The 18,164-nt window shown below is 36.4% G+C and overlaps 1 protein-coding gene across 1 annotated transcript; it reads left to right on the top strand.

Moving 5' to 3' along the window:
• Positions 1-13,559: 13,559 nt before the first annotated feature.
• On the top strand, positions 13,560-17,443 carry LOC107579852 (fibroblast growth factor 6-like). The gene is made up of 3 exons (XM_016265646.1): positions 13,560-13,923; positions 14,345-14,448; positions 16,434-17,443. The coding sequence occupies exons 1-3, from the start codon at positions 13,575-13,577 to the stop codon at positions 16,608-16,610; spliced, it is 630 nt and encodes a 209-aa protein (XP_016121132.1). The 5' UTR covers positions 13,560-13,574; the 3' UTR covers positions 16,611-17,443.
• Positions 17,444-18,164: the final 721 nt, after the last annotated feature.

Genomic DNA, 18,164 nt, shown 5'->3' with positions numbered 1-18,164 from the left:
AAATAATTTAAAACGTTTTCTCTATTTTTCTTTAATAAACAATGTTCACTATTTTTTTTCTTGTTTCAATCATAAACTCACTTTGAGAAGCAAAATGATTTAAGAGATTAAGTTTGTTTCTGAAAACTTCAAAATTAAGTTTGAGTTTATGATTACAACAATAAAAAAAAGTCAAATTCTTGTGTTGGTCTATTTGAGAAGCATAATGACTGAAGATACTGAAGATTGTTTAACTGTTTTTAAATGCAGCGATGTTAATCCATTTGATTTATCCTGTCAGCTGACTGAATACAAACGATTGTAAGATGTCTTTTTGATGTCATCCATTACATAAGCACTTTATACTCGCACTACTGCGGTTTTGGCCTCTAAAACACTGAAGTATTCACACGTACTGTACGTACATATTCATGTTTATGTAATAAAGGCATTCAGAGAAATATAAAACCAAGAAAGTTTTGATTTTTCTTTGCATTTTTAGGCAAGTTTTAATGTTTTTTCCTAAAGGGGAAATGTGTATTTGATGTGAACAGAAAATGTGATGCCTCACCTTTATTGTGTATTTGATCATTTACAGTTTGACATTTTGTTAATTATTTTTTGTTTTATGGATTTTATCTCCAGGTTAAGTTGGTGTTAAATGTGAAATGCAGTAAACCTGTTTCTGTGATTAACAATTGGACAAAATATTAGATGCACTTTAACCTTCCTGTTGTGTTGGGGTCAATTTGACCAACACACAAATTTCAAACTGCTTGAAATACTGGTTCAATTATTTATTTCTTCTTGAAATTTGGTGAATAATTCTCATTTAGGGTCATGAATGTGCATACAAAGTTTTGACCAATCGATGTGTTTTGGAAACTTTTGTTGGGGTCATAGACTCCCCCATTGACCCTCATTGGTTTCCATGCAGTTTGCCCAAAATCAACACTACATCTATTTGAGTTTCATAGTCCATAAATCAGTCAAAGGTTGTTTTTCATTTTTAGTTTTTTGGATCTCAATTACTACACTGTTGAAAAGAAGTGTGAGAAAGCATTTTTACCCACGGTTTTGAGAATGGAACATAACAAAAAAGCATAAATAGCGATAAATATGATTACACTAAGTACAAACAATGTTTAATGCTATTTATACTTACTCAAATAGTCACCACAAGTAGTCATTAAAAAATACATTTTGTGTTTGTGCAGCTAATTTTTAACAAAAAATAGGAACAAAAATGGATCCCTAACACAATAGAAGAGACAACCCCAACACAGACGCATCCAGTTTTTGAATACAACAGAAAGGAAATACCTACTACATGTGCTCATCAAATGTCATCAAAGGCCATTTTGAGATTGTGTTTTTTTTTTTTTTTCCCATCTGGTTCTGTTGTTTTGTCTAATTGGACCGTGGTCTCGTCCAGTAGATGGCCCTATGCTACTGACCTCTGGAGGAGAGAGGGGTCAACCTGCTGATGGAGAGAAGAACGGGACACGTCTCCGCTGCCGCCCACTCCAACAGGAAGCAATCGCCATCTTTGGTCCCTCATTTTCTCCGTGCCGACCAGCAAAGGAGACTCAGTGATCTTCTATGGCTTGTCATTTTCCTGCCGGTAAGTGGGCGGCAGTTTGGTTGAGTTGGTCACACAGGGGACCTGGACGGCTCGAATGAACTGACGTCCTGCAATCCAAGCAGACGATAGACTAGTCTGTGGCCGCACATTCTTCAACTCCTACAGACGCTCCTAAAATATCTGCTCAGACAAATCACATTTACATTTCTTGCACACACACACACACATGCCAAGAGTCATTGTGACCCATCAAAGCACTGCAACAGCTTCAGGTGTGTTTTATTGTGCCATTTGTTTTTACACATGCAGACCTGTGACACTGGTGCAAAACGGCTGTTGTTTCTATAGACAGGAAAAAGCCACTGCTAAATAAAACAAGCAATTTTATTTCGTTTCTATGCTGTTTAGACACCCAAACAAAGTCACCACATGCCAAGAGTCATTGTGACCCATCAAAGCACTGCAACAGCTTCAGGTGTGTTTTATTGTGCCATTTGTTTTTACACGTGCAGACCTGTGACACTGGTGCAAAACGGCTGTTGTTTCTATAGACAGGAAAAAGCCACTGCTAAATAAAACAAAGCAATTTTATTTCGTTTCTATGCTGTTTAGACACCCAAACAAAGTCACATGCTCAGTGTTTTGTTCTGCTGCAGTCTTGACCAGTTGGTTTGCCGGTCTGTTTTTGCCAAGCTGGTGTCCATCTGGTCAGTCTATGATGCCCCAAAACCAAATATAACCATCAAACCAGACCAGTGAAAACCAGCTAAAACCAGATAGGACCTTTTTTCAGCTGGGTAACTCTAAAATTTATGTTTTTTTTATTATTTTGTTCCAGAAAAAAATGTATTGTGTTATTTGTTCCGCTTTTTACATGCTTTTTATTTGACAATAATATATATTAAAATATTAATATTTCATTAGTACACTGCAAACATGATTTTACTAAGTATTTTTGTCTTATTTTTTCAATTACAAATATCAAAAAATTCTTAAATCGAGGTACATTTGTTTATTATTTATTATCATAATGACTTAAGATAGTAAGTCTTGTTTTCAGAAAAATTCAGTTGATGATTAAAACAAGAAAAATATCTGTCAGTGGGGTAAGAGAAACATTTTCTCTATTTTTTCTTGTTTTAATTATAAAATTATCAATTTGAGAAGTAAAATCACTTAAGATATAAGTCTTGTTTGCTGAAAAAAGTACCAAAATTAAGTTAAGAAAAGCATACCTGTCATTGGTGTAAGAAAACATTAAGAAAAAAAAAAGAAAAAAAAAATACTAATAAATTCTTGGTTTAATCATAAACTCACTTAATTTTTATAAATTTGAGAAGTAAAATGACTTAAATTATTAAGTCTTGTTTTCTTAAAAATACCAAAAATTAAGTTAAATAGATTAAAACAAGAAAAAAATACCTGTCAGTAGGGTAAGATAAAAATGATTTTTCTGGATTTTCTTTGTCTTTTTTATCAAAATTAATTCTTAACTTAATTCTGATCATTTAAAAAACAAAAAACAAGACATAATATCTAAGTCATTTTGCTTCTCCTGTAAATGTATCTTGATTTGAGAATGTTTAGATATTTGTACAGTAATTCAAAAAAGTACAAATATTTTTTTCCCAGTGTATTAATGAACAGAACTGACTTCCCTTGTCTTTTCGACACCTAAATTATAAATTAAATTATCACTGGAAGTGTTTCACTCCACATCTGAGGAAACTGATGGAGAACTTCTACAAATATAGGCTGTCACCTGAAGAGGAAGTTGCAATTGCATTGTGGGTAAAACTTCCCCATTACCACCTCTGAAAGCAGAGTTTATAGTTCATAATTTCTGCTATTAATGCTGTATAGTCCATAGTTTTAGTCGAGTCTCTGGGGGATGTACTTTGATGACACAGCAATGCTATAGGCCCTGTGAAATGAACAGTCAATACGGTTTAGACCGTCATTAATCACCCCGAAACACGAATGAAGCATAAAGAAACCACATTGTGCTGCTAATAATTATATCAGAATCCAATTTTTGTTGGAAATTGAATTCATAATGTTGTTAATGATGGAAAGAAGAGTTTTATTTCCAGAACTGTGTGAGCGGTGTTTATCTCGAAATATCAAAATAAGGATGTAAGGTAACATCCTGTCAGTGATGGAGTACGTGGTGGAGAAGAGATGTATTTATAGAGCGGCTTTCAGAGTGTGCATGCTAATGCTGATCTCTTCAACTTTACATTTCCAGCTCATAATTAGAGGTGTTTCATTTGTGGGTACTGATTGTACTTCCTGTGCTCTCTATAAAAGGCCCCAAGGGCTGGACCAGGCTTTTTGGACATCCGCTTTTTGAGGGCTGTGGAACGCTCCGGTGCTCCTGTAACCCAAGAATGGCTCGAGGTCAGTTTTCCCCAGAACCAAAGCACAGTGTGACCACACTGGATTGTGCCACAGACCTTGGTGGGGGCATTGTGGGTAGAGAAAGCTAGTGGTGCATTGTGTTCCGGAGTTTATTTTCCCTCAATGTCTTTAAACGGTCACTTTTGAAGAGCTTTTTATGCAGAACACACACTGCCGGGCAGCCAGTCTGCTAATTGCCATGATAGGCTGTAGATTTATGCATGTGTGCAGGAGCGAGAGGATGTGAAACATTTTTAAACAAGGGGATTTTTAATGCAAAAAAAAAAATATATATATATATATATCTTAGTTATTTTGCATAATTATTGTATAGGTTTCTGCAGGTCCTAAAAAATCTCAATTCACCCTTCCATAAATTAAGGCCTTAAAAAGCTCTTAAATCAGAGCAGAAAATCATAAAATCATGGCATTGCATTAAATGTCGCATGCATTGCTAACATTATAATAAATATTTTTGTTTTGTCTTCCAATGCAAATCTGTAAATATCCTTAATTCAAGATGAAGTTTTGTTTTCTGAGAAATTGAACAAAATTAAGTGAGTCAGTGTTTTTTTTTTTGAGCCCACATGGCAGATATTTGTTCTTTTTAATCATAAACTCACTTCATTTTGATTAATTTCACAGAAAACAGGACTCCTTGTCTTCTGTTGTTGTTTCTTCCTAAGTAAATGTATCTTGATTTAATAATATTTAGACATTTGCACTGGAAAAATACTAAAAAATTTTTTTTTAAGTATTACGTTTACCTTCATAAAACCCTTTTGTAGGAAAAAAGTGTTTGTCTTAAATGCTGTTTTAGAACTCACCCATTCACATGTGTACATTTGGTCAGTCTGATTGAGTTTTTCCTCTGAACATTTGCTTTAAACTGAGAAGTCCCTTGTTTCATTCAGTAAGTTATTATAAAAACTTCAGTTGTTCTATTAAATAGAATTAAAATTCTATTTAAAATTTTGAATTGGCTCCCTTGCAGTTCTAAAGGTGGAATTTGATCTGAATTGCCCACAACAAATAATATATTTGAAATGAAAAAAAAAAAAAATAGTAATGAAGATAATATTGTTCTGTATGGACTAAACTGACAGTATCATGAGATCTATAATAATAATTGCAGTGTCAGATTCACACACTGGATCCTGCACTGCAGATTGGAGCCAATAATCTAATTTTATTTATGGAGTGTGTTTAAGCTTCCATTCTACTATTATTTAATTAATTAAATTTCAATCATGACAACTCTCTGAACATTTTAGCATGGTGATGGATATGACCATGTTAATGTATTTGGTCTTGGCGGAACAGATCTGCTATGCTGCTGTTGGTTATTGCTGTAGTTGTAGATTATTGCTGCTGCTGCAAGCAAGTACAGGAACTTGCTACTGCCAATGCATATGGCAATACGGTGCCATGAGTATTTAAGACATACTGCTGCTGCACAAATAGCATATAAAATAACCCCGTAGCAGATCTATACATGTGGAGCTGGGGAGGGTGAAGGGTTTCAGAGAACTCTGAAAGCACGCTGCAGGAATCTCAGGTGAATGCTAGCCAGCCAAATAAATGCAAGGCAGTAAGCTCATTGGCTGCATATGCAGCATGAACCAATCAGCTTGAGTCGTTCTAACTCTCTGAATATCATCGGTTACATTAACAACCCGTCGCCTGCGCCATCTAGAGTTTCATGACTGAACTATATATTTAATTATCTAAGTTTCCTGTGCTTTGCATTTCCTGACTTGTTTTTGCTTGGCAGGGAAACAAAAAAGGAATAAGATGGAAATATACTCCTTTAGACTAGAAAGCACATGATTGCCTTTAGAAAGTTTTTTTTTTTTTTTTTTTACTTATTAATGGAATATTGATTTCCCAAACAACTATGAAGTTTTGCATTCAGAAAAAGTTAGATATTTTTTTATGTTCATTGGCTGCATATGCAGCATGAACCAATCAGCTTGAGTCATTCTAACTCTCTGAATATCATCGGTTACATTAACAACCCGTCGCCTGTGCCATCTAGAGTTTCATGACTGAACTATATATTTAATTATCTAAGTTTCCTGTGCTTTGCATTTCCTGACTTGTTTTTGCTTGGCAGGGAAACAAAAAAGGAATAAGATGGAAATATACTCCTTTAGACTAGAAAGCACATGATTGCCTTTAGAAAGTTTTTTTTTTTTTTTTTTTACTTATTAATGGAATATTGATTTCCCAAACAACTATGAAGTTTTGCATTCAGAAAAAGTTAGATATTTTTTTATGTTTAATATTTGACAAAATGTTTCCTTCTTTCTGCTGGGAGTGATCTGTGCAGACGCCACGCCAAAATGAGAGACAAAGTACCAGTGCTGCAATGCAGTAAATGAATAGCGGTTGCACCTGACAGATGCTCTTCACCTGTACACCAGCAGAGGGCGACAGCAGCGATGAAAGGTAACAATCATTCCTGTTACGCTGTAAGGAAATATTTCTATTCAAGGGTACACCAGATTTTCATACATATACTCTTGTCAGACTCAGGCGAACAGCATAGAATATTTTAGGGCAGAGATACCCAAAACAGGGTTAAAGTTGGCCCACTATGCCATATCATAGGTGGAGGGGAAAAAATAGAGAAAAAACATGCCATTGAAGCACATCTTCATTTCTAATTTATATTTTTCTTTACATTTTTTGTTTGTTTTATTTTTACTTTGAAATTTTTAAAAAGTGAATTTGATTAAATAATTTAAATGTATAAAATAAATTATATTTTTATTTATATATAATTTTATAATATATATATATTTTTTACATTTTTCATTTTTTACATTTTGTTTCATTATTATTATTATTATTATTTAACATTTAATACATTTTAATATAGCATAATTGGACTTCAGGCCCACAGTCCTCAATCAAGTAAAATTTTGGGGCATTTGTATTAAAAATTTGGGCACTTCTGCTTTAGAGTGAAACAAACCAACTAAAATCATCATGGAAATCATAAAATCCATTGCTAATGTTTGATGTTTGTGCTTTTCCTGGAGGATGATGTGATTAATTATTTAATAAAAATTTATTCCTATATTCATATAATTGTGATATTAATGAAGAAAAATGCCTATATTCATATTTTGTCTATAAAATATGAATATAGGTATTTTTCTTTGATAATAGCACAGTTAAGTGAACATAGAGGTGATAGTTTTATATTAATAAGTTAATTTAATATTTAAGTTTTATATTAATATTTTTTTAGACATTAAATGTACTTTATAATACCAATGACCCTCTTCACTTTTGACTTTTTAAAGTAAATCTTCCCTTGCGACCTACGAATGAGATTGCAGACAAATTCTGTCATTGACATTTTTAGCAGCCCCAAAGGAAAACTTGCATTTGTCTTTGAAAGTAATTTCAAACACAGTATAGACAAAGGAATGACTTTTAGAAATATGAACTGATTCAACTGTTGCTTTTATAACAAAGTCTGTTTCTCCATTCAGTCATTGTGACCTTCTTATGACTAGGGAATATTCTTCTCTAGGGCTGCTTCAATACACTAAAATAATCTTTGAGAGAGAGTTATTTCTCTACACTCTTAAAAATAAAGGTGCTTCAAAAGGTTCTTCAAGCGATGCCATAGAAGAACCATTTTTGGTTCCACAAAGAACCATGCAGTCAAAGGTTCTTTAAAGAACCATCTCTTTCTTACCTTTTTGTAATCTGAAGAACCTTCTTTCGCCACAAAGAACCTTTTGTGAAACAGAAAGGTTCTTCAGGTGTTAAAGGTTCTTTATGGAACCATTTAGACGAAAAGGTTCTTCTATGGCATCGTGAAGCACCTTTATTTTTAAGAGTGTACAGGAACGTCATGTTGCCTCGCTGTTGACTTTAATTATGATTAATAAATGCATTCCAGTTACTGTCTCCATAATGAGATTTTTATTATGTAAATGATTGCTGCTGCAGTGAATATATTGGCACAGGCACAGAATCGGTGTTGTGGATGAGTCACTGCATTTGTGTGTGTGTGTGTCCCTTCATCAAGCAAATTACCCTGATCCACTCATCTACCCACCACAGCCCCAAACACTTGTCCTCTAGTGCAGTTGTTTCCTCCATTGCTGAAATGTCAGAATGGAAAGCAGTGGATACACCCACTTTACGCCCGCATCAGAGTCGGTAACACCATTCTTGCCTGTAGGGAGTGAGAATGTGTAAAGTGGTGCAAGGATGTCTAACAGAATGCCGTTCATTCCCGGGCTGGGCAGAGGGAGCCGGTGCTGGTGTAGAGTTCAAGGGAATGCTGGGAGACCGCTGGGGTTGTGTCTTGCTGACTCAGCAGAAACCCTCCGCTGATGTCATTCTGCTTTTCCTTCATCGCTCGTCAGACCGAAATCCTCCAAAACTTTAGTTTAAACTTTAGAGCAGCCCATTTCTGTGCAAACAAGTTATTCTGGCAAGATCTGTGAGCAGATGATGGCAGTTGTGCTTTTAAAAAATGTATAACACAGAATGTCTCTTGATTATCAGTTGTTGCTACTCTCTGACTATTCTGAGTATTTGAGAAAAACTAAAATCATTACAAATCCATTTTTAGTACTTACTGGTGTTAGTGGAGGAATAGTTCACCCAAAAACTAAAAACTAAAATAAAAAATAAATTAGCATTACATTACTTGCTCCCCAATGTTTCCTCTAGAGTGAATGGGTGCCGTCAAAATGAGAGTCTAAACAGCTGATAAAAACATCACAATAATCCACACCACTCCAGTCCATCAATAAATGTCTTGTGAAGTGTAAAGCGTGTTTGCAATAAATCCATAATGAAGACTTTAAACCATTGCTTCCAGCTAAAATACAAGTCCCATAATATTGCTTTCTTCAAGTTGTCTAATCTGAATCAGGAGAGAAATATGCAGAGATAAAACAGTTCTAAACAAATATGATTTGGGTGTGAGAGGACAACAGGGGACAGATTTTCACAGACGGAAGCAATATTATGTATTATAGACTTGTATTTTGCCAAGAATTATTTAAAATGCCTTGATGGATTTGATTCTTACAAACATGCAGCTTTTCACTCCAAAAGACATTAATTGATGGAGTGGACTGTTTTTATCAGCTGTTTGGACTCTTATTCTGGCGGCACTCATTCACTGCAGAGGATCCTTTGGTGAACAAGTGATGGAATGCACCATTTCTGTGCAAACAAGTTATTCCAGCAGGATCTGTGAACCAAGTAGCAGCGGTTCTGTTTAAGGTGATGGCAGTTGTGCTTTTTTGTAGTAGATTGAGCCTTTATAAATGTATAAAACAGAATATCTCTTGATCTGATGAGAGTGCATATGAGGATGATCCATACTCAACACCTGATGTCGCGCTGAGAAACAGTGACTCGTGTAATGAGTGGTGAGAGGATGTCATTTAAAATGACTGTGCACTTTTCAGCTCACGAGAAAAAGAAGCAGACAACCAGACAAACAAAAGCACAAAAAGCTTAAATCCCCAGATTCAGAACTCGATCAGCAAAAGTAAAGTGACCTTTGTTTTTAAGGTGGACAGAAATTTTACCTGAGTCATTGTGCTGTGAGTTTCAGCTGTGCTAATAGTGTGCGCAGAGTTCTGCTCTCTGCAGGGGTCAGATGTTCTCTCTTGAGTTCTTGTCAGCTCATGAACACACTGTGCTTTTAGTGCTGTTCTTGCAGCTCAGCCTGGCACACAAAATCCCTGCCACAACAGGAACTTCACTGCAGAAACCACTTTACATCACTAGTGGTGATTGATCATTTCAAAACTATATATATATGTATATATGCATGTATGTATGTATGTATGTATATATAGTACCAATACACACACACACATCATTCAAAACATTGGGGTCAGTAATTTTATAACTGTTTCTGAAACATTTAAAAGTAAAAACAGTAATATTGTGAAATATTATTACAATTTAAAATAACTGTTTTCTATTTTAATATATTTTAAAATCGAATTTATTCCTGTGATCAAAGCTGAATTTTCGGGCATCATTACTTCAGTCATCAGTGTCACATGATCCTTCAGAAACCATTCTAATATGATGATTTGGAGCTCAAGAAACATTTCTGATTATCAACATTGAAAACAGTTGTGCTGATGAATATGTTTTTTGTGGAAACTGTAATATTTTTGTGGAAACTGTAACTGAATTTTTAAATCACATGTATATAAAAATCGTTATCATTTTAGTATTATTTATAAATTGCTTGAGTTTTTTTATTTTTGAATGAGCTTTTACGTTTACATTTTCAGTTTAGTTTTAGTAATTTTGTTATTTTTTCATTTTTATTAGTTTTAATATTTCTATTCAGCTGTATTTCAATTTTAGTTTGAGTAATTTTAGTACTTCAACTTCACATTGTTCTTGCTGAATAAAAGTGTTAATTTCTTTCTTGAAAAAAAAAAAATCTTACTGACCCCAAACTTTTGAATGGTAGTGTGTATGTATATATTAATTATATGAATTTTATTTTATATTAATTTGAACTTTAATTTAATTAATTAATTAATTTCCCAATAGCTTGCAGCATTTGTGTTGTAGCTGCCAATTTTTATATAAGTGATTTGTCAATTAATATGTGCAAAAATTTCTCCATTCAATCATTTGTAATAGAATTCATTGTTTCACAGACCAGTTATTTTTTTGCGCATTTTAAGAAAAATAAAAGGTGAACTGAAGGCTTTTCCGTGTTGAATTATTGATCATCTGTGTCAGCAAGATCACAGGGCCTGACTCGTATCCATCTCTGCCATTCCACTGGACACTTTTACACCCAGACTGCCAGCTTTATTTACCCCAAAGTGCCATCATGCAGATTGTTCTAGTGCTTGGGCACACAGCTTGTTTTTAATGAAGAGCTGGAATGCAATGCAATCTGAAATGCAAGTTAAAATAGAGCATATGCTGCAGGGTTTTCTTCAGTAGGATGTGGATGGGTACCGCCGCACAGCTGCTCTCCTGTAGAGAATGCCATTTGTGCACTGTGTTAAATGTTAAACGTCCACTGATGCTCCTGATGTCATGTGTGAGTAATTCTCTCCTGGATTTCAACGGCTCTTCTCAGCTGTCGTTTCTATACCGCCTAAACCCACGTTAATAAAAATCTAATTGGAAGGGTTTGAAACCGCAATGGATCCAGTTACGTGGTTTGTGACAACCCCGCCTCGCACAAAGCCCCATTTAATGACGATATCCTTCAAATCTATAAAGTGCTGCTAAATGTATCTGCCTATAACCTCAAAAATCAAGTTTTAATATATTCACATTCGCCATTAGAAGCTGTTTCATTTATAAATCAATCATTGAGCGAGTCACAGACTGTTGAGTCCTATCTCAGGTAAACTGAAGTGATGTGCAGCAGATGTTTGGGTGTGCCGTAATCTGTCTGAACTTGAGATGCAATGACAGCTGAATGTGAAATGTCTGCTTTGATCTTAGTTTTGCTGTGTTATCAACATGGATATGTGGAAATTGTGTGAATTATGCCAAGGGGTGGATTCGCTGTTCTGTGCATCAGCGTTAATGCATGCAACCAGATTTATGTGTGCTATTAAAACAGTCATGTCATTGTGATTCTGACAACATCAGCAAAACTGTCCTACTTTTTATACACTACTCTGTGTGTAAAAACATCCTTAGACGTGAAGGCCCTGCAGTGACGTCAGTGATACTGATTATGCTGCTTGTGTTGGTGCTTCAGGGGTCAGAGGGTATTTTGCTACTGATTTGAGATTTCTTTGCTAATTAGACTGTCACTGTTTAACAAGAGCTGTAAGCATTTTAAAGACAGCTGATGACTTCTCAGCTGCAAAAGTTAATGTCATGACTTTTAATTTTATTGCTATTCACTGCAGTTCTTCAGTTAACCTGAATCACAGCTGTCAATCCTAAGTGGGAATACTTGTCAAGTCAAGTCAAGTCACCTTTATTTATAAAGCACTTTTAACAATACAGATTGTGTCAAAGCAACTTTACAGTATTAAATAGGAAAATAGTGTGTCAATAATGCAAAATGACAGTAGTAAACACTTGTTTGAATGAAGTGTTCTATAAGGTGTAGTTTTTGTTTTATATGGTCCGATTAGGGTCATATACAGTATGATTACACTCTAAAACAAAACATCCATAAAAAATAGGGCACAATGTACTGTATTAATATGAAGGAATTTTCAGTATTGATTTTTACAGGTGTTTTAATGTATTTTGAATGTTTTAACTGCATTGCATTGTGTTGTAGAGATAATATTTTTCCCCCAGTGTGGTTGAAACTTTTGATAGTCATTGACTAAACATTGACTAAATTGCATAAATTGAATTAATATATATATATATATATATATATATATATATACCTACTAACCAGTTTACCTATAGATAAAAGTTTTCAAAATGTGTATATATCTCAGTTAATTTATTTAAGTGTGTGTTTATATATATTAAATTAATTTTAATTCATTAAATTTTTTTATTTAACATTTATTTTGATTTAAATGGAAAGTAAGTAAAATTATAGTAAAAGTATAAAGATGATATAGTAAAATTCTATAATTATGTACACATGTTTATGGCAGAGTACATTGTCCTGAAACGTCTTAATAATTGACTTTTGTTCCATATTCCAGAGGAACCAGGCAATGGCAAATAATTGTGATTGGCGCTTTTCACGCTGCCAGCAACAGCGCCTCCCCAAGCGTCACCACAATCTCTCTCTGCGCACCTGGAGAGCCGCGCAACGACGCGCAGCATCTGCTGACGTCTGGACATTGCGCACGGTCCGAGCATTCTTGAAGGTGCTTTTTGCACAGCATGACCGCCACGAGATCTAGAGAGGCAGCCTCCCGGAAGATAAAAACATCAGGCTGCGCGATGCACGAGACGCGGAACGTTTTGTTCGGCACGCATTGTGGGAGCGCAGTATTCTAGAATCAGGTCGTTGTGTAAACTTCCTGCACAAACAGCCTGAGATGTGACAGAGCAGGGGTGCCATTGCTCTCCGGTGACAAGTGGACTGTTTTTATACTATCCTTCTAAATAAGGAAGCAGGGCTGTCAGACATATGACCACCGTCCCGATTTGGGCGCTGCCAGAGTGCCCATCGCATCCCATGATCGCGCGCAAGCCGTCCAATAAGGCTCAGCATGCGACCCCCATTTCACACGTGGAGTGACAGCAGCGACCCATCATCATCAGTCCGGCCAGTTCTTCCTCGCCGCTCGCAACTTTCTCTCTCACTCTCTCTCCTCCCCCCTCCCCTAATATGATGTCATGTAAGGATGAGGGTGGCTTCTGAGGTGAGATAGGGATTTTGGTGAGTGGCATTCTCCACGACCCGAGGCTTTGGAGCTGCAAAACATGGTCATCACCACCTTCTTCACCTCAAGTCGTGTCTCCGCGCTCTCTCCCCGTTCTTCCGCCGCTCTCATCTCGGGCCACCGTCGCATGCCCGAAGTCCTGACCTGCCTCGCTAAATTAAGCCTGCACCACCATGCCGAGGGAAGAAAAACTAGAAGAGGGGTATTTTTAGTGCCATTAATTTTGACCACGTGCCCCGAAGGTAAACCCGATGGCCATTGCGCAAAGGCTCCTCATCAGTATGTCCTGCGAGGCCAACGCGCAACACTGGCCAAGGACTGCCGTTCTGCTCTTAGGATTGCTCCTATTTGGGATTGTGTCCTCCAGTCCGCTTCCGAGTAGGACTAATAGGACAACTTTACTGGAGAAGCGATGGGAGAGCCTCTTCTCCCGCTCCGTGCTGGGGATCTCTGGAGAGAGATCAGAGGCGAACTGGGAGAATGACTATTTGCTGGGCATCAAAAGAGTGCGGAGGCTATACTGCAATGTAGGCATCGGGTTTCATCTTCAGGTCCTCCCAGACGGCAAGATAAACGGTGTACATAATGAGAACCAGTACAGTGAGTTCACGGAATAATGCAATAATTAATTGCGCAGAGCTCTTTATTCTTTGTAAGCGACACTTGTCAGTTTGGAGGCAAAGACTAGAAATCTATTAAAACACAGACACACGCACAGTATCCCTTAGTGCTAAATATCTGCGCTGGGCTTAAACATGACATGAATGCTGGGACGGATATAGATGCCAACTTATTTTTACACCGGCTCCTTGTGCGGCCCAGAAGCGCTTAGAACATGCACGACTCTCAAAGTGTGAGGGATGTTCGTCTTTCGGCAATAATGTAGTAGCCTAGTGGCGCAAGAGGCCATTTGCGCATCCACAATTGGCACCTGCAGAGGTTCCACCCACCGCATGCCTTGTTGTTCAAAGTCACGCGGAGCCTCTTTATTGTGTGTAACATGCTTGTTCTGTTTGATTAGGTCTCATAGAGATCTCCACTGTGGCCAGAGGAGTGATTAGCCTGTACGGTGTGAAAAGCGAGCTGTTTGTCGCAATGAATAACAGAGGAAGGTTGTACGGAACGGTAGGTGTGCACAACCGTGTCGCCTTTCATTCTGCCTGCATATGCAACGAGGCTTTGCATCCCCGAAAATCGAGTTCTTGTATGCGTGTATGTGTTAAACAGGTGACGCTTCCATTGAGCGTTTTCAAGTAATTCATGATCCATGCAGTTGGCACGTGAGGGGGTCGCGCGACTAATAATAGTGTTTACGTCGTGTGCTGCATTGAATTATTCATGCCTTATAAATATAATGTGCTCTGGTTAGTTGAAGCAGTACGTTTGCCACAGCTCCACGGCTTTTGCAAATTATTATTAAGCAGTGCATTAGATCCAGGCACAGCGCCAAAGCGGCTTACAAGCACGAGTAAAAAGGTTTATAATAATTGCTTGCATTTAGCCTATAAACTAACGCCTCATTCTTTTATATTAGCTGGTAGCTATATATTATTAGTAGGAATAGTCACACATAAAGTGCGTAATTGCAGTTTTCATCTTGCTTTACACTTTCTGGTAAATTGGGACACTGGGATGACTACACATTAACCTGAATTCACCCTATTTTGTGTTAGTGTGTTTATAAAAGTTCCCTTAATGAAATATGTGTGCATAAATTGAAATATTTTGTAGAGCAGCTTCTATTTACACTTGTTTTGAACTGTTAATAGCAGTTGTAGCTAGTGATTATGTAGTTTGTTCTTTACACAAATGATGTGTGATTTAAAGGTACTTGGCAGGCTTGGCTGAAGTTAGGCATAGGTGTGACAAGCGCAGTGCAACACTGGTCCTTTGGGGCCCATGAGAGCACGGCAGCTCTATCCAAAAACTGCAGAGTGTTACAAGAGCATCTTCTGGAGAAGCAGAGATAAAGTAGATGCCACAGGCCGGTCTTGCAATTATCATTTAAGTGGTTTTTAATTAAAAGGCCCGTTTAGCTCAGGGATTAGCATCAGATTAATGCTTCAGGTTAATGGTTTTCTTGAAGAACCAGACTCACCTGAAAGATTCTTAGCAAGTTTGTTCAGTATGTTGGCTGTTATGGGCAATGAGGCTGAGAAACTGATAAGTTCAAGAGGTTAGATGTATTTGCACTCAAAGTCATGTGCAAAACAGTGCTGTTATTTTTGAGTTGAGTTCACTAACTACTTCAACAGAAGCCTAATTTATTTGCTCAAGATGTTTGACTCACTAATAGTCATGAGGGCAAAAATATTTGTGCATTGCAGGGTTATTATAGCTAACTAAAACTAAAACCACACACACAAAACATATTTGTTACTTGAAATAAAATAAAATACAAACAAATTTCAGCTTATTTCAGATAGTTGCCAAAGCAAAATTGGTCATTTTTGTTTAGTTTAATAACTAAAACTGAAATTATATCGGTATAATTGAAACTATGTGGGCATACATTAAAAAAATCTCACATAACAAAATCACTTAAATTTTAACCAAAATTAAAATGCAACTGGAAATTACAAAATTATTCAAAAATATAAAAAATATATAAAAGTAATAAAATAATACATAATTTCTCATTTTCATTTAGCTAACTTGATGTAATAAAACAATTTAAACATAAAACAAAAACTATATAGACATATAAAAAAAACAATAACTAATAAAAATGACAAAAAACACAAATCACTTAAACTTTAACCAAATTTAAAAAGAAAGCGGAAAATACAAAAATAAACCTACTTCAAAATGTTTATATAAGAAAATGTATAATAGTTTCTCGATACTAAAATTACTCAATTTAAATTGATGAACTAAAATAGCTAAAGCTCAAATAAAAATTAATAAAAACTATATAGACATTTAAAAAAACCAATAACTAATAAAAATCACAAAAACAGCAAAATTACTAAAACTGTAACTAAAATGAAAATGAAAACAAAAAATACAAAGATAAAAATTGAATTACAAATACTATCTCAGTGATGCTAAACACAGATGCATCTGACTGAATGTTGGTATTCACATTCATTCTGTTCTCCTTTTTTCAGGCTACCTTTAAAGACGAATGCAAGTTCAAGGAGACCCTGCTGCCAAATAACTACAATGCCTACGAGTCCTCCGTTTACAAGGGATTCTATGTCGCTCTCAGCAAACGTGGCCGAGCGAAGCGAGGCAACAAGGCCACCACCGCCATGACGGTCACCCACTTCCTCCCTCGAATATGAGCAGACTCTTGCAATAATTCTTCATTTGCGCTGATCTCCCCGAGAGGTCTGAAAACTGACTCACAAACATACAATGAACTGCAAGAATATCACCAAAATAGTACTTTACTGTTTTTTATATGTATATTTGGATAGGTCAGCTTTTTATTAGGATCACTGAATATGCTATCCGTCGCTGCTTACTTTTATTTATATATTATTGATTATGGATGTGGAGGCTCTCCCAGCCCTCCTTTCTGTAATCAGGTGCTTGTCAAGAATCAAACAGATTTTAGGACGGATTATTGAAGTCCTCCTTGGCTTTTTACAGTGAAATTATGTTTTTTATTACCTCAAAGAGCTACCTAGATGGTTTAAAAGGATGCATGGAGTTACGCTTGTTATTTTTAGTTCTGTCTGAGCCGACACAAGCATAAGTCTTTATTTTTTTATCTTTGACTTTATTTTCTTTCTGTTTTTCTCATGCTGTGGGATTGTGTGAGCACTTATAAGGAAGCAGATCACTCTTGCTGCATGTCACGCTGAGGTGCCTTGGCATTCCCACACAGCGCCCCTTTAACATGCATGCTCTGAACGCCACGGTGCGTCAGAAATAGGGCTGATATGTTAGCCAGGGCCCCGCAGGGACTGTCCCACAAGGGCCCCGGAGAGGGGTGAGGGGGATGGGTGTGCATCTCTGCTTTATTTTACTTTTCTCTAATTAGAGAACGCCGCATGAGACGTGAGAGCGGCTCGTAAACACTGATCATCTCTGGTGTTCAGCATCTGATGTTGACTCAGAAATGAGGTGAAACTTTAGCCCCATTCACATGGTAATCACAGTAAATTGCCATGAAAATGACCAGAATGACTTTTCCAGTAAGCAATGGCTTTGTACTGGTAAGAGACCATTCATACCTCAGTACCAAATTACCGGTAAACTCTGTGATGTCAGTCATCGGAAATGACGCAGTACTTTTTCTTCATCGGCTCATATGTGGAGATGCGTTTTGGTTTAATTATCTTTTAAATTTTTTGACTTCTGAGTGTCAAGCGTAAGAGGATGATTATGGAAACCTGTTTCCTCCACATCTTTTTACCTCATATAATATGGATGTTTTATCTAGTAATTGCGAGTTTACGGCTTGTAAACATTTTGCAATTCTGAGAAGAAAAGTCCAAATTGTGAGATATAAACTCACAATTGCAATGGAAAAAAGCCAGAAATTTGTGAGATAAAAAGTCACAATTACCTTTTTTATTTTTCATTCCATGGCAGAAACAAAAAAGTCAGAACTGCGACATGTAAGCTCAGAATGCAGAGGAAAATAAGGCAGAATTGTGAGAAGTAACCTCAGAACTATGAAAAAAGTCAGAATTGTGCAATTCTGAAAAGAAATTGTGAGATCTAAACTTGCAATTGTGAGAAAAACATCAGAATTCTGAGATAAAACTCAGAATTCAGACGAAAAAAAAGGACAGTTGCAAGACGTAAACTCTGCGAGAAATTGCGAGTAAGTCAGTCAGAATTTTGAGTTTATTTGCAATTTTGAGAAAAAATTATGTGAAAAAAGT

Source organism: Sinocyclocheilus grahami, unplaced genomic scaffold (assembly GCF_001515645.1).
Source record: "Sinocyclocheilus grahami isolate Dianchi unplaced genomic scaffold, SAMN03320097.WGS_v1.1 scaffold33.1, whole genome shotgun sequence".
Lineage (NCBI taxonomy): Eukaryota > Metazoa > Chordata > Actinopteri > Cypriniformes > Cyprinidae > Sinocyclocheilus > Sinocyclocheilus grahami.
This window is presented reverse-complemented; position numbering and strand designations above follow the sequence as displayed.